General features: G+C 44.1%; 1 protein-coding gene across 1 annotated transcript in view; it reads left to right on the top strand.

The window, feature by feature from the left end:
* ZNF638 (zinc finger protein 638) overlaps nt 1-26,000 on the top strand; it is an 80,006-nt gene extending 54,006 nt beyond the window's left edge. Inside the window, 7 exon segments of the mRNA XM_025213296.1 lie at nt 4,640-4,686; nt 9,186-10,557; nt 11,183-11,248; nt 15,979-17,062; nt 21,453-21,542; nt 24,159-24,277; nt 25,683-26,000. Of these exon segments, the coding sequence (XP_025069081.1) occupies nt 4,640-4,686; nt 9,186-10,557; nt 11,183-11,248; nt 15,979-17,062; nt 21,453-21,542; nt 24,159-24,277; nt 25,683-25,751 (2,847 nt within the window). The 3' untranslated portion in view covers nt 25,752-26,000.
* Nucleotides 26,001-26,278: the final 278 nt, after the last annotated feature.

The following is a 26,278-nucleotide window of genomic DNA, read 5'->3' as shown; positions in this document are numbered from 1 at the left end:
TTCCTGCCAGAGGTCACTAAATGGTAAACGGTATAAATATAATCATTATTTAACCGTTTACAGCCCTACTGGCACGTTCTTTTGTTGTATGATAAAGAAGTCCTAAGCTTCTGTATTAGTGAAGGAAATGTTGGGCTCAATCTGCTCTCAGGGGTGGGGTTGCAGGAATAGCTGCAGCACAGGCATGGGACGATCAGACAGCGCTGGTCGAAAGAAATCCAGACGTGTGCATGCTGACTGCATATGGACCCAGAGTGGCACCCATCTTCCACTGCATCTTGAAGAACCTCAGTTGCTGCAAAATAACCATCCTTGGTTTAAAGGGTGGCCGCCCTGTGCCATGCAGTGGATGGGAGGCGGCAAGCGGCGCAGCAGCAGATTGGGGAGGGGGCAGAAAGCAGAGCAGTAGATCGGGAGGGGGGTAGGAGGGAAACATGGGGAGGCTCTGGGGCTAATTTGTGACCTGCCTGCCAAAAATGTTGGCCCTCACTGCTTTAAACTTTTCTCAGATATATTTAACTTGCCTTGTGCCACAGTTGGACAGAAATAACACAGGAGCAGGAGCCTGGTCTGCTGCTCTGCCTGACGGGTTGTAATGTTTCCCTGGTAGTGTTGGTTTAATCCAGCGCGCAGTAGTGCTAAGGTATGAAAAGAAGAGTCAGTTTAAATTAGAGACTTGTAGTGGAAAAAGCTAGTCTAATAAAGAAGTAGCTAATTTATTGCTAGGTAAGTGCTTTCATTCTGTAATATCCTGTCAGGTTGCTTAGGAGTAATTTCCATTACTATCCTGTATGATACTGATTCTGTTGTAAGAAAAAAGGGAACCGAGTTTATACCTTCTCTTAGGAGCATCCTATATTATTTAATTCCGAGTTAATGGACTACAGCACTTCAGAAAATGCAGAGCAGCATTAGTAAACTGCATACAGTATTAGGACTGAAAAATAAATGCCGACTTATGCAAATGCTAACAAGTAAGATGAAGGAGCATCTTTCAAAGAGGCATTGTGGAGCCAGTGTAAGATGCAAGTGTGCTTTCTCTAGCCATTGTACCAGCAGAGCATGGCTTTGTCACTCTCCATGTTTAACCAGGTTATTACTCAGTGCAAACAAAGAGCTGTTTTCAGCACTCTGTTTTCAAAGCAGTGTTTTTCCTGCTGTGTAATTTGGATGAAGTTGGGGGGTGGGTCTGATTTAGAAAATACTAGCGTCTCTGTAGCAGCAACTGTGCCTGAGAGTGTGGCAGCAGCAGTAATGTTAGGACTAGAAGAGGCAAGCGCTTTTACCATCGGGATACATTGCAGGCTGACCCACATATGGGAGGTTGGGGTTTGGGAATAAGGGCACCAGTGTAGGGGGTTCAGAGTTGGGAGCCCAAAAGCTGAAGAGGTTGCAGTACTAGGGGTTAAGCAGAGATGTAGGTGGGAGCTGGATGGGCAGTGGGAATGAGACTAGGAAACAAGGAACCAAGTATCAGGAACCAAAGCAGGAAACTCAGAGGTGGAACCAGGAGCCAGGTCTAGGAATCAAGGACCAAGACTTAGAATCAAGCAATCAAGAGCCAGGACTAGGAATCCAGAGCCCTGGGGCTGGACAGAGGGAACACCCATCTTGCTGAGCGTCCACAGAGAAGTGCCATGCATCACTTCAACAGGGGCCAGCTGGGGGCTTGTCTGTCTGCTGCCCTGACTCCTGGCAGGATGAAAATATGCAGGTCTTTGTACATCAGAGAAAATATCTGATCTGTGTTTTCTGACACAATAGTAAAAATGCCTAGAGCAATACTCTGTAGGGCGCTGGTCTCTAATGGGGTTCAGTCATTTGGTGGCTGTTGTGTAAAGTGAGACAACCCCATAAATATAAACACACCTCTGGAGATGACCCATATCCTTGAACACGAGTGCCTTCCAGCCTCTTGAAAGCAGCATATGCCACACTCTTACAACCATGCTTAAGGGAATATTGTCAGGTTAAAATAATAGGCTATCTTAAGGAGTTACTAATAAGCAGCGATCCTGGGTTTTTTTTATTTAAAAAAATCACCAATTTTCAGTTAAAAAAAGAAAAGTAATCCCAAATCCACACTTTTCTGTGATTTAAATGAAACACCACTAATATACAGTGGGGTTTCATTTTAATCATGGAAAAATGTGGGTTTGGGGTTACTTTCTTTAACGGATAATTGGGGATTTTTTTTTTTTTTAATTTTTTTTTTTACATCAAAGAAAATGAAGATCCCTGCTAATAAGTTATTAGAACAGAAAACTTTTAACTCTACACTTCCATTTTATGTTTTACTTCCTTTGTATCATAAAATTGGGAATCAAGTTCACTTGCAGGTTGTTGTATACTAAGCCAGTGCGTCATTGGTTGCTTTGCAAGTATGCCAAGGGAATGCTTGCTTTTTAGGTTTCCGTTGTATTATTTTGTAAAAGCTTCTTTTTACAAAACCTAGATCTGGGCCTAATTAAATAGTGTATATAGTACTGCAGTAACTAATCCAGTTCCAGTGTGTGCGAATAGGATGTTAACTTCCATGCTGCCATCAAAAATCTGTACTTTGTGGGTATGTTTGTCAACAGTTGCCGTTCTTTTGTCATATGTTCCAGTCTGAGAGGGATTTTCCCGACTTGGTGTCCTGATCACTGGAGAGGTGGTGTCCTTCCCCTCCCGTTTTCCACTGTTCCCCCATACCAGCTACTTCTTCATGCATCACCTTTTTTCTGAGGCTTAGCACATGACACATTCATACTGGTGGTGGTGTACACTGAACTAAAATATGATGTAATGTGGAGAGACAAAGTAGCTATATTTGGGGAAATGCACCAAAAGGCTCTTGCTACTGTACTTCATTGGCCGGGGGCAGGGGTGTGGGAAATAAGTCTGTTGCCTAGAGCAGTGGTTCTTAACCTTTTTAGACTCAAGGCACCCTTCCATAATTTTTCTGTATTTGGCAGCATCCCAGTTCTAAAGATATTTTCACTCATTTTTGGACTATGGAAAAGTGATAGAGCAATTCTTCTGTTACAAAGAACTCAGACCAGAAAAGGTCCGAATGTTTTTGACACTATAGGTTCCTGTTTTGAAATGTCTGGGTTGATCTTGTGAATCACGTTTGCACACCTAACAGTGCTAACGTTGCTCATGTGGCGCCCTTAAATGGGTCTCATGACGCACCAGGTGAGAATCACTGGTCTAGAACAAAGTTACCCCAAAATAGATGGTGGGCAAACAGTTCTGGCACCAGTGTAGTTCTACCCCTAGTTTTTCTCAAGTAATGCTGTAGCAGAATAAGGTGAGTTGCAGTGTACAGACCTTCACTGATGTAAGCCCATTCCTTTTTTTACGCTGTGATGAACATGTGGTGTGCCCAAGCCCTGAATTACATTGCTGAAAAAGATTTCCAGCATTGTCTGGTCCTGCTTGGAGCAGGGGGTTGGACTAGATGCGACCTCCTGAGCTCCCTTCCAGCCCTCATTTCTATGATGCTCTTATTGTCCAGATAGCATAAAACCACAAACTGCTAACTCCGATTGCTCCAGTGCATTTTCTAAACAAATCTTTCTCAGAATAAATTAAAAAGTAAACCAACATTAGCATTTTAACATTTTTTCTTCCTTCCAAGCATGACCTAGTTATGATGTGCACAGTTAGGCTTTCCTTGTCGTTTAGTACTAAAATAAAATACTGTGCAGAGTGGGTGGGAAGAGAGTGATGGCATTTAAATGATGAGATTTGATAAAGCCGGTGGAGTCTATATCAGTTGTCGACATCTGGAATTGGCTTGCAGCTCTGTGTAAAGGTGAGGTTCTTCTTAAATTTGTTTGATACAGCGTTGTTCCAAAAACTCGTTTTGCTCTGAACTGGAGCTCAGCACTTCCATTTTAAAGTCCTTGTCACAGCTTGCAAGGTTGTTGAACATTTACCCACCGCCATAGCAGCTGCACAGCTTGGGTTCTTTCCTGATTTGTCTTTTATAGGACATCATTCTTAAATTTTAAAAAGGGAGTTTGTCCAAAACAATTAAAAGCAAAAAGGCCTAATCATCTTCTAAGAAACAGCATCACAGAAGCAAAACGCATCAGCACATTTTGGAGAGTGGAATCAAGCCTGGGGTTTGTTACAGCTGTAACATTTGTTGGATTTGGGACATAATATGGCTTTAAATAGAGTACTCTAATATGTGTCCTCAGCAGTACATGATCTGCCTGTCAGACAAACCATAGTTCAGTCTGAGCTCTGCAGCTGTTACATTGAGGATGCTAAGGACCTGAAAGAGGGTGCTGCTTGGAAGAGGAGATGTGTATTTAAAACCCCCACCTCCAAATGTAATGAGCACCAAATGTTAAATATTTTCAAAGTCAGCTCAGTCATAAAAGCCCCAAGATATTAAGATGGTATGCCACATGTTCTACCGAAGAAATATGTATTGGTTAGCTACTTCACTTGTCACTTTGTAAGTTGGGCTTTTGCATTCTTTTATGTGAAATGTGTTCTGTAATGGCAACTAGTTCTAGAAGTTTACTCATTTGATCTTTCTGTTGTAGTCTGGCATATGCTACTTTTAACCAGATTTATGTGATTTTTGTGCTGCCACTTCTGAATTTCTTAGTTGATCAGTGTTGATTTTATCTTACAGTCTGAAGTGAAAAAAGAGGTGATGAAACAAGAACCAGTTAAAGGAAGGTATGTCTTTCAAATATTTAACTTAAATTTCTGGACATGCTGGTCGAGAAACGGCCACCAATTATGTTTAAGTAGACATGTACATCTCCCTTGGAATTAAGCTATATACATGGCAGAAAACTGCAGGTTATCATTTGGAGATGTGTAAAATTAATACTGTCAGTTCCTCCTTTAATTTTGTCCTCATCCTGTATATCAGATGCTCACTGTCTTTGTTAGCATATAGATGGTAAAGTCTGTGTTTGCCTGAGAGTGAGGTTTGAATGAGCGTAGAGAAACAGGGTTAAATCCTGGCCTGTTGAACTCCCTTCAGTATGAGCTTGAGGTCAAGGTGTTTATCCTGTCTCCTTAAATTACAAGAGATTCAAATTGCTTAAAAACTCCTTTTATTCAGACTGATGAATAAATTACTTCTGTTTTTTTCATCTCTTGGTACTTTCTTCTGTCAAAGCACTTTCTTCACTATTTCTGTTTACAAATGCTAAAAAAAAAAAAAATAGATTTCACTTCCAAGTCTCACTTTTCTAGGTTAATTAATACTTGTACTGAATTAATGCAGGTCACTGAATGGATACTATAAAATTAGCTAAGATATTTTTCTGTAATAGATCAGAATCCAGAAAAAGGAAATAATTATTTTGCAATATTCCAAGATAAAATTGCTTTTAAGTATACTTTGCATGTTTGATTCGTAAGACAATACCCAATTATGGAGTAACTGTTTTGTGTTATAGGATGCTGCATTTGCAAAGGGGGTTGGACTTAAGGACTCCCAACCAATCCTACTATTCTAGGCTAAAATGTGATGTTTTGGAAATTCTTATTTATAAAAAGTAAATTAAACTATCTGTAAGGGGAAGAAATCTTAAAATAACTTCTGCAACTCAGCTCCATGTTTACAGAGAAATTCTTGTGTTTTAACAAAATCTACAGTGCTGTTTTAATAATGGTCCAAAATTGCAATTTAAAGTAATGTTGTTATGTTATGGGCTGTTACTGTATAGTACTGTAATGGCTTTTATATGAGTTTGTGTTTCTCTGAGACGGTTAATAATGTTATTTCTAAAGCACAGTTTATTTCTTCTTTGTGCTTCTGATAATTACTCATGATCTATATATTCTACTTGAAAATAATGTGTAGTTATTAATGAAGAACAAAGTGCAATAGTATCCCTAATATCACAAGGGTGATGTTCAGAGTGCTTTTGGACTTGGAAGCACAGTGAATCTGAGTCTTGCACATAAAGATGTTCAGGTAACCTTTTTGAATCCAGACTGGTGGGCCGTAGGTGGTATTTGCCCTACTAATGTAGCAGAAAATAAATGAATTATACTCTCATGAGTCCCAGCTGCTACACAAAACATTACTGTGGCTGGTGAACAAATGGAAAACTAAAGTTTTTGGTTATGAACTTTGTTCTGTAGAGTTTCCCTTTCAGTTTGAGAGACGAGCATCTCAGCTGGAAAGACCCTTTCTCACCTGACCAATTATTGTCCTGACATTACAATCACTGTATAAGGAGAAAAATATTTTGTCACTTACCATGGGAAAAGTGTCACATTTTTCTCCCACTGAGTTTCTCCATGCAGAGGAATGGGGTAGGGGAAATTGGGGAAAAGAATTCTTGATTCCCCTGGATGATTAAGATAATCTTGATGAAATCTTGACTGTTTCTCAGCATGTGTTCATTTTCCAACACGAAGAAATGGCACCTGGCCTTCTGGTTGAGGTGACTGAGCCACTGGTATGGATGGCGATAACTTCCACCTGGTAAAGACTTTAAGAAGATTTGAAGACCAGTCTGCAGTCCCTTCCAGTTTTGAGTTGAAGTGGAAAAGTGACCACGTGTCCCCTTTGCCTTGCATCTCTTACAGCACTGGCCTATTCCTGTTTGGGCTGCGAGAGCCCCTTTATTTGCACTCCATTGCTAACACATTTGGGTAGCAGTGAGTGAGCGTGGGTGTCAACACAAATGACTGGCCTGACGGACTGAAGCATCAAATATTTATCGGCGTTGCCCTCTTTATGCTAACTTTTGCTAAGGAAATTTCCTTGCAATAGTTCTGTGTGTTGCTATTTTTTCTCCTTCGGAGCCTAACTGGGTTGGCAAGTCCTTTATGCCAGTCTTTCTGAGCATGTGGCTTTGTACCTTATTCGTACATCGGTGATTGAGCGCAGAGTGCTTGATCCATTGCCTCAGAACCCAGTTTGAATCTGTCAGATAAATGTCCTTGATCTTTTCAGAGACCACCATGGTATTTTTGTTCCTTCAAGACAGAAGTCGTACACCGCGAGGATCAAAAGACTGATGCATCAGAAGATTTGTGTGGGCAGTGTGTGTATTTGTGGTATTTTCTGTAAGCCATTGAGGATTCAAACAGTGTGTGCTCTTGCACCATTTGCTGCTGTTTCTCTGTTCCTGATGAAAGCTGTGCTTGAAGCTTTTCCTTTGCAAATGTCAAGCTTATGCAGTTTGACTAAAATCTCAGTACTTCATAGACAGATGTAGTCTTCCAGGACTGCCCATTTGGGCTACAGGCTTCAAGTTGCCCAGGTAGTGTTTTACTACATACAGCCCCTCAGCAAAGCCTGCCAAGAGCTACTGTATGTCCAAATAGAAGGGAACTGTATTTGAAAAAGTTCTCATTTTTGAAATATAGAAGGATCTTTTTGGCATTCAGAGGCCTGAGTTTTTTGCTAACATCAAGGTCTCTTCATTGCCTTGACGGATCAAACTGACCTTGATGAATGCGACACAAAAAGCAGATTCTTTTTGTCTAGCCCAATGCTAATAGGAACGTTTTTATCCCTATCCGCATGACTGATTAGTTTTCCTTGAAATAAACTCAAAGAAAGCTTTTGGGAGGAGAAAACTTTGCTTGAATAAACAAGTGAGTCGGTGTTTCGTTCTCTCTTTCTGAGATCTAAAATTACCATGAAGCAAACAGTATAAGGTATAGGAGGACTCTCAGAATTTCATTAAAGATGTTCCAAAGCACGCTGGATTCATTACTCCAAGAGCTGTGTTTCCTGCTCTGCCGCCACACGTTGTGAGCCTGCTGCCCAGAGGGAGGACCACACTCAAAACACCATCACAGTTGGAAGCTCCCTGACTAAATTTTGCTGCGATTTTTTGTTTGTTTGTGCGATGCACAGTTGTGCATACTCTAAAGTGATGCTTGACAAAGGCTGTTTTGAAACACAATTTTATCCCTCTCTTCCTACTCCTCTGCCATTGATATGGCAAGTAAGGAAGGTGCCGGTAGATGCAAAGCAAAATTTCATCTTTCTCTGCTTTAAATGATGTAGGATTTCTCCTTAATTGAGTTTACCTGTTTTTATTGTTTTTCTTTTGACTTCATGTGGTCTTTGTTTTGTTAGCATATGCATTTCTCACTACATCAAAGCTGTGCGTTTTCTTCAGTAATAAGGTCCGCTTGAGTCGTCCTTGGACTTTCCCAATGAGTGTGTGCCAAAAGTATTGACAAAACGGCAACCCTTCTCTTACCCCTTCTATCTTCATGAGGATTCGTGCAGTTGCACATGCGTTTCTTATATACTTTGGTTCTCTGAAACCACGGTTAAGTCGACACCATTGTGCATAACAGCGTTTTATGCATTTTTCTATTTAACCTCTCTGGATTTAACCTCCTTGTATATTTTTACCACCTACCAAAAACATCAGAATGATGTTTTGGCATCTTTGCATCAGGTGGTATGGGTAGTCTCAGGATGTGTTTTCCTGAAACTTGATAAAGGGGTTGTAGAAATCGCCCAACTTTGGAGTCTCCCAAGAACATCTGTCGAGGATGATTTCTTTCAGAAAAGAAGGATGAACTTACCTGTAACTGAAGTTCTCTGAAGAGTACTATCCAGTGCATCGTGAGCTTGGGTTTCATCTCTGGAGCTGACAGTAAGCTTAAATAGCCAGAATGGAGCCTCTGTGCATTTTCTCCCTCCTAATTATGCCCTAGGTCACTTCAGGAGCATAAGAACGTGTCTTTGTTTGTTTTTTAAATAACTTTTTAGAGGAGTTTGGTAGATTAATGACTACAGAGGAAGCTGTCTTCCAGCATTGTTCTTGGCAAGGAAATGGCCGCAGGTTTAAACTAATTTGAGAGAGAAAAGGCTTCAGTTCTCTGTATGTGGACTTTGCACAGTCTACTCACATCAAAGGACCTAAATTTAAGCTTGCTCGTCAGCTCTGCAGTCACCGGCACAGCTACGGTGAATAGTACATTCAGAGACATTTTAACTACAAGTAAGTAATGTAATTTGAATGATAAGAAGTTTGCAGTACTGAGGTAAATTAGACCAAATATAGACTAATAGTTATTTGCCTCAGTATTTTAACCATTTTAACACTGATAGGCTAAATTACCCAATATTAAGCACTAATGCATCAGGAAGCCCCCACCATTGGCGTCAAGAGGTTACTGATAACTGTGGAATTCTCAACATTAGTTTGATTTCTTCTGTTTTTTTTAAATACATTTAGCTCTGACTTGAAACAATATCCAGAAGGATCAGGAGTGGTGCAAACAGAAGCTGCTAATCCTCCAGTAGAGCCTAGTGTGGCAAAGGAAGAAACCATTTCCAACTTTAATGTCAAAGCTGAGATGTCTTCCATGCAGATAGAAGCCTCTGAGGCCAAGCTCGAAACAACGGTACGTGACTCTGCTACGAAACCGCTGGAGTTTGAAACGTCCCAGGGGGAATCGGAAGCCGTTGCGGTTACTGTCTCAGCTTCCCAAACAGCTGATACCGAATTACCCAAAGTAAAATCAGAAGAGAGCCTGCTGCCTCCTTCCAGCCTTCAGAAGGAAGGGGTAGTTAAAGATCATTCCAAAACCGAATCGCTGGAACCTGCTATTGTAACCGTAGCAGAGAGTGAAGCTAAAGTGAAACCTGAAGCATTGCCTGTTTCTGCCGGTGAACCGTCGGAAGAATTATCCAGTGCGGGCAAGCGAGGAGATGTGCAATCAGAGACGGGTGTGAAACCAGCTGCTGTAGAAAAAACGGGGTCCGTCTCTGAAGCAGTGCCGTCGGATTTTGCTGCACCTTCAGTGGAGATGGTATCAGCTGACACCATCCAGCCCAGCAATGAATTGGATGCTTCTGAGAAATCCTGGCTCACTGATGCAGTGGAAACCAAAGCCAAAACGCCTGTAACCCAGGCTGGGATGGCAATAGAGAAGAAATGTGGAAAGCCTGCAGCCGAACCTGGGACAACTATGGAAAAGAAGCTAGAAAAACCTGTGGCCAAGGATGGGACAGATGCAGAGAAAACACTTGAAAAGTCTGTAACCAGATCTGGGGAAGATGCAGAGAATGCTGAAAAAAATGTGGTGAATGAAAAGAACGAGAGATCATTAACTAAGGCGCATCCAAATAAAGGAGTAGGACAAGCAAAAAGCGGTGAAACCAGCAGAGGAAACACAGTCGCTGCAATGTCGGTGTCCGTCAAGGATCCTTCTGCTGTTAGGAAAATGATCTTAAAGGCGGTGGTGTCCATCCCTGATATATCAAAATCAAGAGTCATGGTGCAAAGAAAGGAGACTTCTCTAAGTAAACCAGAGGAGCAGAAAGCTTCCTCAAAACCTGAGACCAGAAGCCGGGAAGCTGCGGAGAAGAAACATGCTTCAAAAGACGTGGGTCATCCAAGACCTACTAACAGCAGCTCGTGTCTGCCGGATAGCAGCAGCAAATCTAAGCTGAACATAAGTTCTGCTGTTGAAAAGGGAGGCAGTGGGAGAAGTTCATCTCAGCAAGACAAGGACGCGAAAGTGGAATCTAGGGGTAGTTCAAAGCAGTCTCAAGAGAGAGAGAGTAGATCATCCAGCATGAAGAAAGACAACAGCAGCAATAAGGTGAGAAGGGCAAGAAGGCTGGTTCAGTTGTGTCTGACCAGTAACTAACTTGATGCTTCTCCCCGATGTTGAGTATGGGACAATAAGATTATATTCCCCTTCCCCTTTCTGTAAACTATTGAACTGACATGGGCCAACAGACAAGTTGGCATTGCAGGATGCCAGGCAACCAGTTGCTTTTAGATGCATTGTGTACAACTGAAATATGTAATTGGTTTGAAAAGGTTACGTGGATAAAGATGCAGGAAGGTAACTTTCGTAAGCAAGTCTCTTCTGAATGTTACAACTTTATACTCTTGGTATAGTTCTGAATGGGAAACACGTTCTCTGTCCTTTTTGTGAGCTGGTGCTTCCTCTGTCAAGGCCCAGATTACCATGCAGTAGACAGTGGTTGCTGACAGGTAAAGAGATAACGAGATATTACAGGTGACTTGATCCTAGAGACCGTATGCTTGGACTTACAATTGGTGATTGGCTTAGTTCTGCACTTGCCAAATATGTGATGATCAAATGCAGCCATTTGTTCTATTTAAATACAGTTTTGTTAAGGGAAGAAGGTTTTTATTTTTGTCAAAGTTTCTGATTGGCTAACTTGTTTCACTTAAACTTTTGTCTAATTTTACAGGCTTCTGCTGACCGAAATACTAGGAGTTCTAAAAACAGCGCTAGTAGCAGTTCAAAACAGAAAGAGGTAAGGGAGCCTATCATAGCTGAACTTAGAGTAGTATTTAAAGGAAAAACATGAAGTTTAGGTGAATCTTGTGAGCTCTTGTTTAGTGAATTTTTCAGAGGTACTGGTCCTTACAGCGTTTCGTTAGCCATCTTGAAAAGGCAAGCCGGAGGGAAGGGAAGCCTTGGTTTCATATGTCAGAACTGTATATATAAAAAAAAGTCTTATTCTCTCAAAAAAGAGGTCAGTTGCTGCTTTGAAATATCTACTTCAAACAGGAGATGGTTTGCTTGTTACATCCTAAATAGCCTACCTTAGATCTTTCCCTTCTCAGTGTGGTGATGACTGGAGGTAGGAAAATGGCATCTGACTTTCCTTCCCTAATCAAGTAACTGATGCAATCTGGGAGGTTTAAAAACAGCCACAATTGTAGTGATCCTTCCATAAACAACTAGTTTGTGTATTCTGTGCTAGAGGGCAAAGGGATACTGTAAATCTCTTCTGCGCCACTGGTTTGAATTGTGGTTTGGGAGATGTCTGGAGTACTGTTTCCAGTTCTAGGCCCCATACTTCAAGAAGGATGAGGGAACATGAAGAGAGGCCGAGGGAATTGGGCTTATTTAGTCTGGAGAAGAGAAGACCGAGGGGGATTGAATAGCAGCCTTCAACTCCCTGCAGCGGCATTTCAAAGAGGATGGAGCTGGGCTGTTCCCAGTGGGGGCAGATGACAGAACAAGGAGCAATGAGCTCAAGCTGAAGCAAGGGAAGTTGAGGTTGGATGTTAGGAAAAACTTTCTCAGTAGGAGGGTGGTGAAGCACTGGAGCAGGCTACCCAGAGAGGTGGTGGAGTCTCCATCCTCAAAGGTGTTTAAAACCCGGCTAGACAAAGCCTTGTCTGGGATGATGTATTTGGGGCTGGTCCTGCTTTTACAGGGGGTTGGACTAGATGTGACCTCCTGAGCTCCCTTCCAACCCTCATTTTTTATGATCCTCTGTTTGATCACAGTCTGCAAATCCCTAAAGAATGATTTACAGAGAATGGAAATGTGCTTTTTCTGTGACTGTAAGAGACAGGGCTAGGAGCAATGGCCTCAGGTTGCAGCAGAGGAAATTGAGGTTGGAGATTAAGAGGAACATTTTGACTTTGAGGACGGTTAAGGATTGGAACAGGCTTCCTAGAGAAACTAAAAATCCCCAGGGATGGAAATGTCCTAAGAGTAGGTTGGGTACACCCTTGGCTGGGATGGTTTAGTCAGGGCTGATCCTACCTTGCAAAGGGGCTGGATTAGATGTGACCTCGTAAAGTCCCTTCCAGCTTGACTTTCGTATGATCCTGTGCCCTCAACTTAATAAGAGTAAGGAAGCCAGTTTTTACAAGTAGCTGTGCCAAAGAAATTGGACTGTCTCTGCTTTAGCTTTTTGGGTTTTTGCCATGAAACAGGGAAGGAAATTGTGTTCCCTTTGCTGTCTGCTAAACTGATGATGACTGACACTGTTTCCAGAATGTGTGCTATAAAATCTCTGAGATTTCATGGTATAGTCCAGGGATCAGCCACACCTGACACATGTGCTAGAGCATGGCACGTGAGGTCACTTTGCTTGGCAAGCCACAGCTGGCCTGGGCTCTAGGCAGCTGCCACTGGCCACAGAGCCCAGGCTGCTCACAGCAGGCAGCAGGAAGGCTGCAAGCTCTCTGTGGCAGGCAGCAGCTGCTCAGAGCCCGGGCCAGCTGTGGCAGGTAGATGGGAGGCTGTGGTCTGGAGCACCTGCCTGGCTCTATGGCTGGTGGCAAGTACACATGAGCCTCATGGCACACAGCAGGGAAGGGGCCAGGGCAGCACAGCCCAGGCCTCTCCGCAGCCATCCACCTGTAGCCACGTGTGCACCCACTGCCAGCAACAAGGGTCAGGCCCGTAATGGCTCCCCCGCTGTCTGCCCATAGCACGCCAAGTCGAGGTGTGGGTTGAGGTAAACATTGCCAACCCCTGATACAGACACTGTCAGTTGGAAAAAGGCACTGGAATATTGGGAAGTCGGTTACTTATCAGTAATTGTTTGTATCTTATTTTCCCCATTCTCTAGCTCAGTGGCGCTCAAACTTTCCAGAGTCAAGGCACCCTCTCTAACTTTCTTGGAATGTAGTGGCACCCTATTTTAAAGACTAATTTGCTGCCTTTCTTACCTGTTCACCCTCTTCCACCCAGAGCTCACAGGACACACATACATGAGATGCTTTAAGGCACATTAGCCTAAATTTAAGGCACATTAGGGCACGTGTCTACATGTGCGCGCCCTTAATGTGCTTTTTAAAATGGTGATTTGGGGCTAATCGTGGCTAAATTTGATACCTGCAAATACAGGTATCAAATTTAGGCTTGAATAGTTAAGGCGCAGTAATGCTGTGTGTGTGGACTGACTTGGGACTAACTTTAGTTAGACTAACTAAAGTTAGTCCCAAGTCAGTCCACACACAGCGTTAATGTGCTTTAATGCCTGCGTGTGTAGATGCCTGCCTAAACCCACTTAATGTGCATTAAGCTGGTGTGCATTAAATTTAGATGCACATATAGACATGCCCACAGGGTGATAGGGCAGGCATGAGCAGGTAGGACACCCCTGAGAGCATGGTAGGGGAGATGCCTGGTACTTGGCACTGGTAGGGGCTCCGTGTTGGGGCAAATTTGGAAAGCTCGCAGGTGTGTCATTAAACCCTCTCAAGGAGGGAGCTGTATTCCTGCAGAAGGCAGGAAGGGAGTGACAGTGGCTGCTGGAGGTCTGGAGCCAGGTGCCAGTTGAAGTTAGTGGGGCCAGAACCCTGCCATGCCCTGGGTTTTCTGCCCCCTCCATGCCCTTCTCTGTGCCTGATGGGGTGAGCACAGCCCCCTCAGGTATGACTGCTCCTTTAGGGACTTGAATGTTGGTGACCAGAGCCACCCTTCCCTGTGGTCCTTCCCACCAGCTATGAGAGCGTGGAAGGAGCAGGGGAACAAGCTGAGCTGAAAAAATGTGGGAGCAGCCAGTGCAGGGGATGCTCAGATTTGGGGGGCAAGATTGAGCCTTTCAGCTTGCTTTGTTCCCTCCCCCTTTTGTGCTCCCACAGCTGGTGAGAGGGGTTGCAGGGAATGGTGCCAGGATGCTGGGATGGGCACAGGGTTTGCCTGGTGTGCGGAGGAGCCAGCACTTGCCTCCTCTCACAGGGAGAGACTAGGGTCTGTGGCACCCTTCAGAGGATCTCGCAGACGTGCTGGATGAGAATCACTGCTGTAGCTGCTAGACACCAAGAACAGTATTTTACCCTACCAAAAGAAGAAAGAAGGCAAAAGACTCAGTTAAGTTAGGCATATGAAGCGTAACTCTCTCCAGTCCCTTATTCTTGTCTCCATATTGAACCTGCTTTATGGGGCAATGTTGTTGCTTTTGCATACGTTTTCAATGCTGCTTTGCAAAATGTGGGTAGAAAAGACTTGTAATCATTCCATTTTGTGTTTCAAGGGAGTAGTTTAAATAAAAGGTTGACTACTCTCCTTCCATATCCTAAATTAGCAAACAACATCATGGATCTATCAGTTCTTTGCTCTGGGAATTTGAATTTGCCATCCATTACCACAAAATAAGGAGTTGGGGTCGGCATATATTTGCATAGTTATAGTTGCACCTTATGGACTAAATCATTCAGAAATGTATAAGCTTTCACAGGCAACAGACTATTCAGTCTGTTAGGTGCCACGTTGCCCTGCCTTCTGCCTGACTTCAGACTAACACAGCTGACTGCCTCTACCACTGTAGTTATTACTGGCTTATAGGGCAGAGCAAGTCATGGCTTTGGGCTTACAATGCTGGACCTTTGTAGTTTTTCAGCTTTGCAAAGGCAGACGTGTAGTAGTCGACAGGATGGAGGTTTTGATTAGCTGCTGAAGTGAGAGGATGCACAATTTGGAACAAGGAAGGCGATTTCTTGTCATATGTCATTATCGAAAATTAATTTCAATGAACCCATATCCCCCCCGCCCCTTAAAGAGGGTTTCTCCTGCGGAATAGATGTGGAGATTTGTGGAGAAGTTGCTAGAGGGACCGAGGTAAGATTAGTCTCTCGCTCTTCAGCTCTTGAAGGGAAGGGAATTGAGAGAGAAATCCACCTGGCCAAGTACATCAGTATATACATCAACTCAGCCTGGAAGTACCACATTTGAATTGTCAAAAGCCAAGAGCATGAGGTTAGAAGGAAAGGGCATGGATGTCACTACGTCTGAGGTAACAAAGGACTTTACAGAGCAGACCGTGAGTTCTCAAGCGGTGAGATTGGTTCAAGAGATTACTGTTTTCTTGGCAATTCAGAAAAAAAACCCCAACATTTACCAACTGGCAAAACACTAGCTCAGTTTACAGTTCAGGTTGGTTCACCCAGCTGTGACTTTTGAAAAATGCTCAAAGCGTCTACATTCCTCTAGGTTCCTGTTTCAAGCGGAAATGTTAATATTTAATAATCTTAAAGTAGATCCTTAAGAAATACAAACTACTTTTGCTTACCTATTTCACTTGTGTATCTTTTTATTATAATTAATGTTTCTTATTGTAAAATGTCTTTGCTTTCCGTGTGAATGGGTGATGAGTTAGCGAGCTCTTAATTTTGCCGTCATCTTCGGCATGTAGGTAGTCTTTCACAAACACTGAAATTTCAGGTTCTGTCTTAAATCGTAAATGCAGTGTGGCATTACTGGTTGGCTTTGAATGTATGTTTTTATGATGCACAGGAAGAAGAGCTTTTCCCATTTAACCTGGACGAGTTTGTTACTGTGGACGAGGTGGTTGAAGAATTGGATTCTCCCGTTCAAATAAAGCGAAATCCATCGGGCGGGAAAAGAAAAGACTCTGCAAAAAACCCTTTTGAGCCTAGCTCTAAGAAAAGGAAGGGCAAAGTCTCAGTAGCACATGTTGCTGAGAGCGAACTCTCTTTTGTCACTTTGGATGAGATTGGAGAAGAGGACCTGACTGCCCAAGTGGTAGGAGACTCTACTTTAGAAGCAGTAACAGATCCGCAGGGCCTGGTTACTGTGGATGAAGTAAATGAAGAGGAAGAACTGATCTTGGAAGCGGTGAAAGACCCACAGTCGCTTCTGACTTTAGATGAGATCTCAGAGCAAGAAGAGCCTAGTTCACTTAAAGATGTTTCCGGGTCTGTTTTTGAGGAGCAAGACCTCCTGAAAGAGGAACCATTGGTCACGGTGGATGAAATAGGAGAAGTGGAAGAGCTGCCTTTAAATGAGCTTTCAGGTGTGAATATCGATGAGACTTTACATCATAAGGAAGAAAAAGAAGCAGTTGGGGATCCGGGAGATTTCATCTCTTCTCAGCTGCCCGAAGATCCCAGTGCATTAGTGACGGTGGACGAAATACAGGAAGATGGCGACGATCAGCCTCTAGTGATCTTGGATGAAGTTACCGAAGATGACGAAGACTTTTTGGCAGATTTCAACCGTTTGAAAGAGGAATTGAATTTCGTTACGGTGGACGAAGTTGGGGAGGAGGATGAGGAGGAAGAAGAAAATCCTTCTGTCAAGAAGAACCTGGAAGAGGCAGATGAAGATGAGGATATTGTTGCAGTAGCAGGGCCAGAAGAAATGGATATTATGGCAGACGTGAGGTCAGAGGAGGAAGATGCTGCTGCAAACCCAAAGGGAGAAGAAAAGAAAGTCCCTGAAGCTGATGTGCAGAACGTGGAAAAGGCACTTCTAGCAGATTCACAAGAGGGAGGCAAAGAGGTTCTTGCTGCAGATACAGAGGCCAAGAAAGTGATTGCAAAAGAAAAGGAGACAGAGAGTGAGCAGCAGTTAACAGGTAAGAACCAGTATATAGTTTTGGGGTTTTTGTTTTTTTTTTTTAAGAACCATTGTGTAGCCGTATATAAACTTGAACAACATAAAAAAAACAAAACCAAACCCAAAATTATGTGGCACTAGTGAAGACCTGAGATGGTAGCTTTTCTTTTCCCTTTTAATAAAAAAGGGGACAAAATCTAGTTAACTCCCTCAGCAAGCAGCCACGCTTGGACAAACAGAGTCGTCGAATGACACGGAGATAGAAGCTGAAAGCAAGCAGGCTGTGGATTGGAGCTAGAGCACGAAGCCACAGAAACACTTGTCATGTGCAAATTTAGGTAAATTAAGGACAAGCAAGAACTCTGTAAAATTGGAGTATATTTGCCAATTGGAGTATAAATGCACTCCCCACCTCTGCTAATGCATCTCAATCCGCAGCTCTTACGTTTCCCCCTTCCCAACCTGAAGTTAACATTTGGGGTGTTTTAGGTGAAGGAGTTCTAGATTAAGTGACTAACCCCCGTGGATTTGAATGCAGCGCTTTGTACAGAGAGGTGCAGTTTCACAAAGCCAGGCGAGGTAAATTTACAGAGGCTCTGGACGACTTAATTAAAACATGCACCATTTTTAAACTTTATCTTGGTGTAATCAGCAGGAGTGACTTGATTGCTAGTGTCTGCAACCTAGAAAGGACTAATTGTGTGTTTTCTTGTTTCATTGCTAGGTATAAAAGTCCCATAAACCTCCATATGTCACATACCTCTGGGCTTACTATTTTAATTGAATTTAGTATTTAAATTGACTTTATTTTCTTTGCAACTCTGATGCCTATATGACTTGAAGCCAGTAATACTCAACTTTTTTAGACTCGAGGCACCCCTCAACGTGTCAGCTAATAGTTTTCACTTGTTTTTTTTGATAAGAGAAAAAGACCATTGTTTTTTCCTGTTATAAAATGCTCAGAAAGCTCCCAACTGGTCAGAATTTTTTTTAACACTATGGACTTCTATTTGAAATTGTTGGGTTTATCTTGTGAATCATGTTTGCACAGCTAACAGCACACACATGATGTGGCACCCCGTAGCGTCCTTGAAAGGATCTCAAGGCACCCCAGGGTGCTACGAAACCCTGGTTGAGAATCAGTGCTCCAAACCTTGTCTTGAACTTTCATTATGTGAAAACAGGCTGTGTGAACGTGAGCACAATGTGGCAGTTTCCGTTTCTTGGTCTGTACAAAAGCCAAATATTTCAAAAGCCGTTACAGTCAGACAGCTTCTGAAAACTGCCAGACGTTTTACGTTCTCCCTTCTAATTTTAACCATGGTGATAAATTAGAAGAAGTACTTTGCGGCAGGTGCCCCGTGAGTGAACGTGATCTCTACATAGTGAAAACTCCAGGCAAACGAGGTAGACCTAGGAAGAGACGCGTTGTCTCGGGAGCTGAGCAACTTGTTGAAATAGGGCAAGAAAGCGGTGAAGAGGACACTATGATGAAGCAGGTAAAATGAAAGTAGTCATGGAAGGCTCCACATGTGATTTCAACAAGGAGAGTGCAGGAAAGAGCAGTCTTGCCTGTCCTAAAATCGTATGGTTCAAGTGAGGCCAGGCAGGATGCAGATATTTGGAGAACCAGCCACAGGATCTGAACCAACTGATCTAAATCCTGGTCTGTTGTCTGGTCCTAATACAAAACAGGAAGGCTGCAGTAAGTGCCTCGGTCCTCTGGAAAAAACCTGGAAAAAATAAAGGGCTGACGGAGGCCTGTCATTTTGCTGCCGTCTAGTGTCTCGCTGGAGTCCTGCCCGTTTCGCCCAAGGGGAGTTTCACGTGTTCTCTTGGACAAACATTTTGAAAGTTACCTTTTTAATTATGCATGTTCAGTTTTTTAAGCTGGACTTGGAATGGATACTAGCTTGGTACAATGGGATGAGCTTCCTGGAGCAATAATTCAGGAGCTGCTCTTATAATACTGTTCTCAAATTCTCCCTGCAAGCCTTGGCTTCCACTGAGTTTGTCTCCCTCCTAGCGTATGGCCTAAAAGGTTGCACATATTAACAGATCTATAGGGCGTGAGGAGCACAGATTAAGCAGGAAAGTTTCCAACAATGGGGAGATGGGGAAAGTCGGTACTTCTAGCCCCCCTTTAACCTCCTGCAGCGTCACGCAGTGGAGACCATTTCACATCGGGGAGATGCACATATATAACCTTTTGGTTCAACAGTTGGAGGCTTTTTCCCAATTTTGCTTCTGAAATGGTGCTCAAATCAAGTTGCAAAGTCCTTCATCTTTGATTTATGATGCCTAAATGGCATTTGGTCCTGCTTCAAGCAGAGGGTTATAACCTCCTGAAGTCCCTTCCAACCCTCATTTTCTGTGATACTACGAATATTGCTTAGCTCAACCTCAGGGGCCTAGCAGTCATGCCAAATTCGCAGTAAAAAACATACATTAATATCTGAAATCTTTAGATGGGGGAGCTCATGATGGTCACATTATAGATCCAGTAAAGGAGACTACACCCCTAAAATACCTTTAGGATATGAGAGGAGTTTGATATTTAAACCCAGAGTTAGTATCAGTCATGCCATCACCCTATAAACTCGAGATTACTATCATTTCCTTCTGCTTCTGCCTGGGAAAATGCTGATCTGTCAGCAGGGCTTCCAGAGTTTGTTTTGGATGTCCGATGCTACTAGGGCAAAAGGGATGCTTTTCAATAATCTTGTTTAAAAAAGAGTGGTATGAAAAGACTTGAACTCAGAGGGTCAGACCTAATACATTTCTTGTGGCTTTTGGTGTTTTGCCAAGTGAGTGTTAGCTTACAACTTTTGACCTCTAACTGGTGCTAGTTTGCAGTATCTCAGCATTTTTGGTTTAGATCAGGGTGTTAAACATATGGCCACTGGCGCCTCTCTATCTGGCCCACCAGGCCACCAGATGGCACCAGAATTGGGCCCTTTTGGCCCCTTTGGGCACAGCTATCAGTGGCGCGCTTGACTCGCTGCCACCAGACCCCATGCTCCTGCTCCCGTCCCTGGCAGACCCTGAACTGCCCCTGCACTGCTCCCATCCCTGCCAGACCCAGCACTGCCACCCCTGCTGGACCCCGTGCCCCTGCCACTGCTGGACACTGCCCCACCACCACTGCCGTGGCCACTTGCAGCAGCTCTTCTGTCCCAGGTTGGATGCAGCCCACAAGGAGCCCCACAGTCTGGACCCAGCTCAGGGCCCCAGGTAAGTTTGATGCTCCTGGTTTAGGTGAAAGCATTTGCTAGCACAGACTCTTGAGAGTTCAGGCACTCACAGGTTTGTCATCTTGGTTGGTACAGCACCCGGCACAGCGGCACCCCAATTCCAAAGCTGAAGTAGTGGGAATGCTAAAATCTAAGCGCCCTCCTAATTTTCTGCTCTGTGAGGACACAGAAGTGAGCATAAAGTATACCTGCACTGGGAACAGAGATGTAACGATAAAAGGCTCCCGGGTCTAGTAGACGAAGGTATAACAAGTCCTCCTAGCTGAAAGTTCAAGCTAGACAAATTTGTTACGATGAAGGCGATTACCCAGTGGAGCAACTGCAGCAAGCATTTTGGTGGGTTCTCCACCATCAGAAGGTTTTAAAACAGGATTCAGTGCTTTGTCTTGTTTTTTAAACACGATTCTCCAGTCCCCTGGCGCTGTGCGCATCCATCCCCACAAGCTGGTTGAGCAGCTTGGGGCTGGTTTGTTTAAGGGCCAGCAGTGGCATGGGGCTGGTCTGCGGGCTGGCTGCATTGTGCAGGGCCACATCACCCAGCCCACAGGGCTGCCCACAAGTGGAAATTTGGTGGCAGGGGAACAGTGGCAGCATTAATTGCTGTGCCTCTGGGAGCTATGGTAGTTATTGCCACCAGTCCTCCACTGCCAACTTTCCAAACCTGTGGGGAACCCAATGGGCCAAACGGCTCTGTGGGTCAGATCCTGCCCAGCAGTCATGTCTCAGTCAGCCCTGCTCTAGTCCAACATCAGCTCTTTAACTTGCAGCTGGGGTTAATTCACAGAGGTCTAGTGGCCACTGTTATGGTCAGACCAGATTGGCTTCTGGCCTTAGGGTTTACACATCTGCAAAGTGTGCAGTAAGTATCCTGCAGGGAAGAAACAATCATTGCAGCGCTGCTTTCATCTGCAGTCTTTCATGCTGCTGAAATGACAGTAAAACGCAAACGTTACATTTCAAGTTCATCTGGTGAAATGATCTTCCCTGCAGATTTCAAAAAGTGAGCTATGATTTGGCCAAGCAAGTCAGCATGCATTTGTCATAAACCTGGTGTTTGCTTCAAACAGCAATGATCAGTATTTAAAGCTTTGTACTTAAATACCTTTAAACTAATGTGAATCTTTGCCTCAGCTTGTATTTAATTGCTTCTTATAGGTGAGCTGGGATTAGGAGATACAGAACCAGAGACTAAACGAAGAAAAACAGATTCTTCAGATAAGTCCAAGGCATCCTGCACCCCAAAAGGTAATATCTAAAATATCTGTTTACTCGTCTAATCCCAATGAAATTGGATTTTAATAGCAAATGTCTTAATCATAGGAACTTTGAGCGGTGTTCATAAGTCTATGCAAATCCATACCAAATGAAAAAAATATTTCACTCATGAAGTTATTTGCATACACCTGGGAGACTTGCATTCCTAATTTAAGACTGAGACTTGGCAGATGAGATCTCTATGTGAGAGCTGATGATTCTGATGTCTGAATATCCTGTATAATCTTATCTAATGATTTTCATAGTGTTGTAATGGTTTGGATATGTTTAAGAGTGTGTCTTTGGTAGAATTGCCTGCATCTGTGACCTGAATGTTTTGTGTTGAACTTCCCTTTGTTTTAACCTGGCTTAACATGGTGCCAGGTGTCTGTTGCATTGTGTAAAGACCTGCATGTTGTCTATTAAAGGTTTGGCTGTTACTTTAAAAGCTGACTCCGCTATGTATGCCAAGATACTTTATGATTATTTTTCCTCAGCTGAGCTGTAATTGCTATCCCAGGCCCCTTGGCCTGCTTCTCTGACCAGCACTGCCCATCAGATAGCCTCCAGCTTGGGTTTCCAATCAAGACTGGCTACACTTCTAACCAGTGCTCATGCTGGCTGCAGTCCCACTTCGTGGCGCAGTACTTGCCCTGATTGCACAGCGAGCTGTGCTCTCCAGCTCCTACTTCCAGACAGCTTCGAAAAGTGCAGCGCGCTCTTTCTGGTCTGCCAACCTGCGCCTTGCTTCTTTCAGCCCTAGAATGACAGCTGCCAACAAGATAGCAGCACTGCTCTCCTGGGTTACTGTCTTCTCCTTACTGTTGCCACAGCTACTCGGTACTCATCTGTGCACTACGCAGCTCTAAAGCCTCAACCCCACAGCCTTGCAGCATTAAATCTTAATTAATAATTCAATAGTTAAGCATTTGATGAACATCCCTAATAACATATTAGCATATTTCAAATATGTTTTGGTTAAAAAATAAGAAGGACTTAATCAGGGTTAGGGCTGTGAAGCTCCAAAGTGCGATTCAGACTGGCCCGGAGCTAGCAGTAACACAGTTTATTTCATAGCACTGTGGACTGTGGTCTGTGGGAGGTGCCTATGCTTGAAGTCCCTGCAGTGGCCTCCACTGGTAAGTGGGGGGGGAAAAAGCCCACACTTAATTTCCACTGACAGCTTTGGTGGTGGGGGTGCTGCCTGGGTTATTTCTGAGTTTCAGCTGATGACAGTCTTGTACAAAATGCAGACTAAATCCTCACTGCAGGGACTGGAGCGCAGGACTGCCCCTCCCACGGCAGTGCTGTAACCCCTATAGAGGCCCTTCTTGTTCCTAGCAGTGTGGATACGTTTTACATAACGCTGTGTGATGGGTTCAGAAAGAATAAGCCCCGTAACAGACCTGGGCCCCAGAAGTGCTGCACCCACTAGGGTCAGTAGACTCCCTCTTCCCTGTTGCAGTGCCCTCTTAATTAGCCTCTTTGCTAGCCTGGTGCTTAGGGAGCTCTCCCCGGTAGTAGATGTGCATCAAAATCGCATCAGGGTGAAGAGGCTTCAGAACCCAGGACTCCCCCTTCAGAAGCAAGTGCTTTAACCATTAGGAAACTCTGTCAAAAGTGGGTACTGTCGTCATCACTTTGTCTACCCCTGCAGTTAGGTAGCTGTCCTCAGAACTGAAAGCTGGCACTGCGAGTGACTATCATGAGTGAACGGAGGTGCCTTAACGGACAGCTTGAGGCAGATGTCTGAGCTTTCAAGAGTCTGGAGTCCAAAGACATCTCCCCCGCACCTTAGTTTTCCTGATTGGTTGCTTCTAGGCCCCTCTGATTTCCAGGCTGTACTTGGGAAGGGTCTGCAGCTTCCTTATTCTGTGTAGAGCGCTGAGTGACTACAACTCAGTCATCCTGAGTTGCATCTGGACTCCACAGGGATCCTGTGCGTCTGACCTAGTTCAATTGAATTGCTTTCTGAACAAGCGGCCTGCATGTTTGCCACTCAGTGATGCAGCTTTATCAGGGGAGTGTGGAGACTGCTTCCCCACAGCCAAGGCTACAGACTGGTGGTCAGGAGACACTCCTGGGAAGAGAGAGGTGGGCTGGGGGAGAGTACAGAACGTCGGTATCGCTGTGAGCGCTCTACCCATTAGATCATTATGCAAAATGTAAATGCCACTACCATCACCGCTGCCACGTCCTCCACTAAAAGTTAAGTCCTGCCCAGTTCTTTCAAAGACTCCTTGCAGGTAGGTTCCCAGTGGGTCCTGAGCTCCAGGTCCCGAGTGGGCAGGCATCTCCCTTGTGATCGAGGTCCTGAGTGGGCAAGCGTCTCTTTTGCAGCCATCGTTCAGGTGCCCGAGTTCCAGTGAGTAGCAGGAATTCAGACATACTCTTGTCCTTCCTACTGGTGAGGTCTAGAGGATTTCCCGCAGTGCCCAGGTCTTCGGGACTGATTTTTCTCAGGCGCTGAACTACTCCCCTGCTGGTGTGAGCCAAGATGATTAACTGAAAATCAGGCACTGTGCAGAGTTGGGCTTAATACATCTGGTAAATTATTTATTTACAAGTTGTTGAAGGGTTTTAAATGTTTGCTTGCTTTCTTTCAAGATTTAGATTTTCTCATTCCCAAGGCTGGCTATTTCTGCCAGATCTGCTCACAGTTCTACGCGGACGAAACGTCGATGAAAAACCATTGCCAGACCCAGCGTCATCAGCAGAATATGGAGGTAACACCTTCTTTCACCTTCAGATCCTAGGTTAAAAACGCCTGAGGTTTTAGTATATATTTGGTGCATTTGACGGACATAGTCTAAGGCAGTAGTTTTGTTAAGTTAAAACGCCTGAGGTTTTAGTATATATTTGGTGCGTTTGACGGACATCGTCTAAGGCAGTAGTTTTGTTAAGTTGCACGTCATTCATAGATTGGTAGATGTTAGGGTCAGAAGCAACCTCAGTAGGTCATCAAGTCCGACCCCCTGCCTTGAGCAGGAAAGAGCGCTGGGGTCTTTGCTATTTCAATCAATAGCAAAATAAATGTAAAATATATTAAGATTTTTTTCAATACCTGCTATCCCTTGTTTTATTTTGCAGAAGAAAACAAGCCCCCCTAGTCCATACCCATTTGACCATGGGGTAAAGTTCCCTTCTGACCTCACATGTAGTGATCAGTCTGACCCTGAGCAAGGGGCAAGACCCTCTAGCCTCCAGGCTTGAGTCCCAGCAGGGGCATTGGTGCGTCCCAGTCACAATCCCTAGCTTGGGCTGCAGACAACACCCCCTGCCTCTGAAGGAGGCTTAAAATCCCCTGAAACATGTAGCCTCAGGAAGTGGGGGGGATCCTTTTTGGCTCCATGCAGCAACCAGCGAAGCCCAGAAGCCTGAGAAATCCTGAAAGGAAGACACTCGGTGGTCATCTCTGTAACGTGTTATTGGCTGAAAGATTGGAGAAATGCATAGGGTGCCTATACATGTGCAGCGAGGCTAGTCTGTGCTGCAGTTAGTGTTTTGGAGCAGACTCGATTAATCGAGTCTGCTGGAGCATGGTAATGGCTGTGCTCCAGCAGACTCTATCTAGCGCCTCGTGTATCAGCATCCCCACGCTGAAAAATGGTGGCCGGGGTACTTTAAATCTCATTCGAGCTCTAGTTAAAGCACTTCCATTGCCACTTTTCAGTGCGGGAAGTCCAATATACAAGATGCTTTTGGAGCTGCTCTAATTAAAGGCCCCCCTCCCACCCCCCACCCCCGGAGCATGTGTATAAATGTCCATAATGACTACGGTTTAGCAGACATTTGACTAGCTTTAGGATCATGACAACCGGAGAGGCACCCATCGTGTGTAGTCGGACTGCTTTGGCTTGTACAGATGTCACAAGCTCTGTGGAGGTTCTTCTCACAGGCGTCAGCTTAATCAACAGCTGACTTGTTGAATAGTTTGGCATCAGGCAAAATGGATTGGCAAATTTTGGTGGGGATCACGAACTGTCCAGCTGCTGGATGCTACATATATTTATTTAGACATGCATTTTCCTAAGAAAGTGACTTGCTTTTTGCCATGAAGAACAGTGCGTTGACAGCAGTATTTTTCTCCATGGCTACCCAGCAAGATTTTGTTTTAAACCTTTTTTGCAGAAATTTATGGCCACGCAGAAGCAGGAGGAAAACAATGAAGGAACAGGGGAAGAAATAAGTACAAGGTGATTTGAACAGAGAAGAATTCTTTAAAGGATTTAATTTAGGGTCCAGTCAACTTTGTGTATTTTGTCATGAGTTAATTTGTAATTTTGTTTTGAAAGCAAACTTTCATGTTGTATAAATTTTTGAGCTCCGTGTAGACAGAGACTGAAAGAAAACTGTATGGTGATTTTGATTTCTATGTCAAATCATCTGACTTGGGAGAGATCTCTTTTTACAAGAGTTGAAATAAATGTTCCTATATTCCTGCCTGGAGCTGCTTGTCTTGGTGTCAGCTGTGCCTGTCTGACATGCCTTAGCCGTTCTCTTACTAACTCATCCCCTTCTCACAGCCTTGCCTGGATCTTGCAGGAGGAAGGTCTGCTTTGGGTCTTTACCTGTCCCCTCGGTCACTGCCTGCAATTTTATTGCACAGCTTCCTTTTAAGGGTCGCCTCTATTGGAGCCACTTCTGCTGCCTGCAGTACTGGATGGACGATGTTCAGAGGAAACCCTGACTCCGGAAGTGAAACGAGTGAGAGCTTCCGCCTCTCT

The sequence above is a fragment of the Alligator sinensis genome, unplaced genomic scaffold (genome assembly GCF_000455745.1).
Source record: "Alligator sinensis unplaced genomic scaffold, ASM45574v1 scaffold1408_1, whole genome shotgun sequence".
Taxonomy (NCBI): domain Eukaryota; kingdom Metazoa; phylum Chordata; order Crocodylia; family Alligatoridae; genus Alligator; species Alligator sinensis.
Note: the sequence above shows the minus strand (reverse complement) of the source record. Positions and strands in the feature narration are given on the sequence as shown.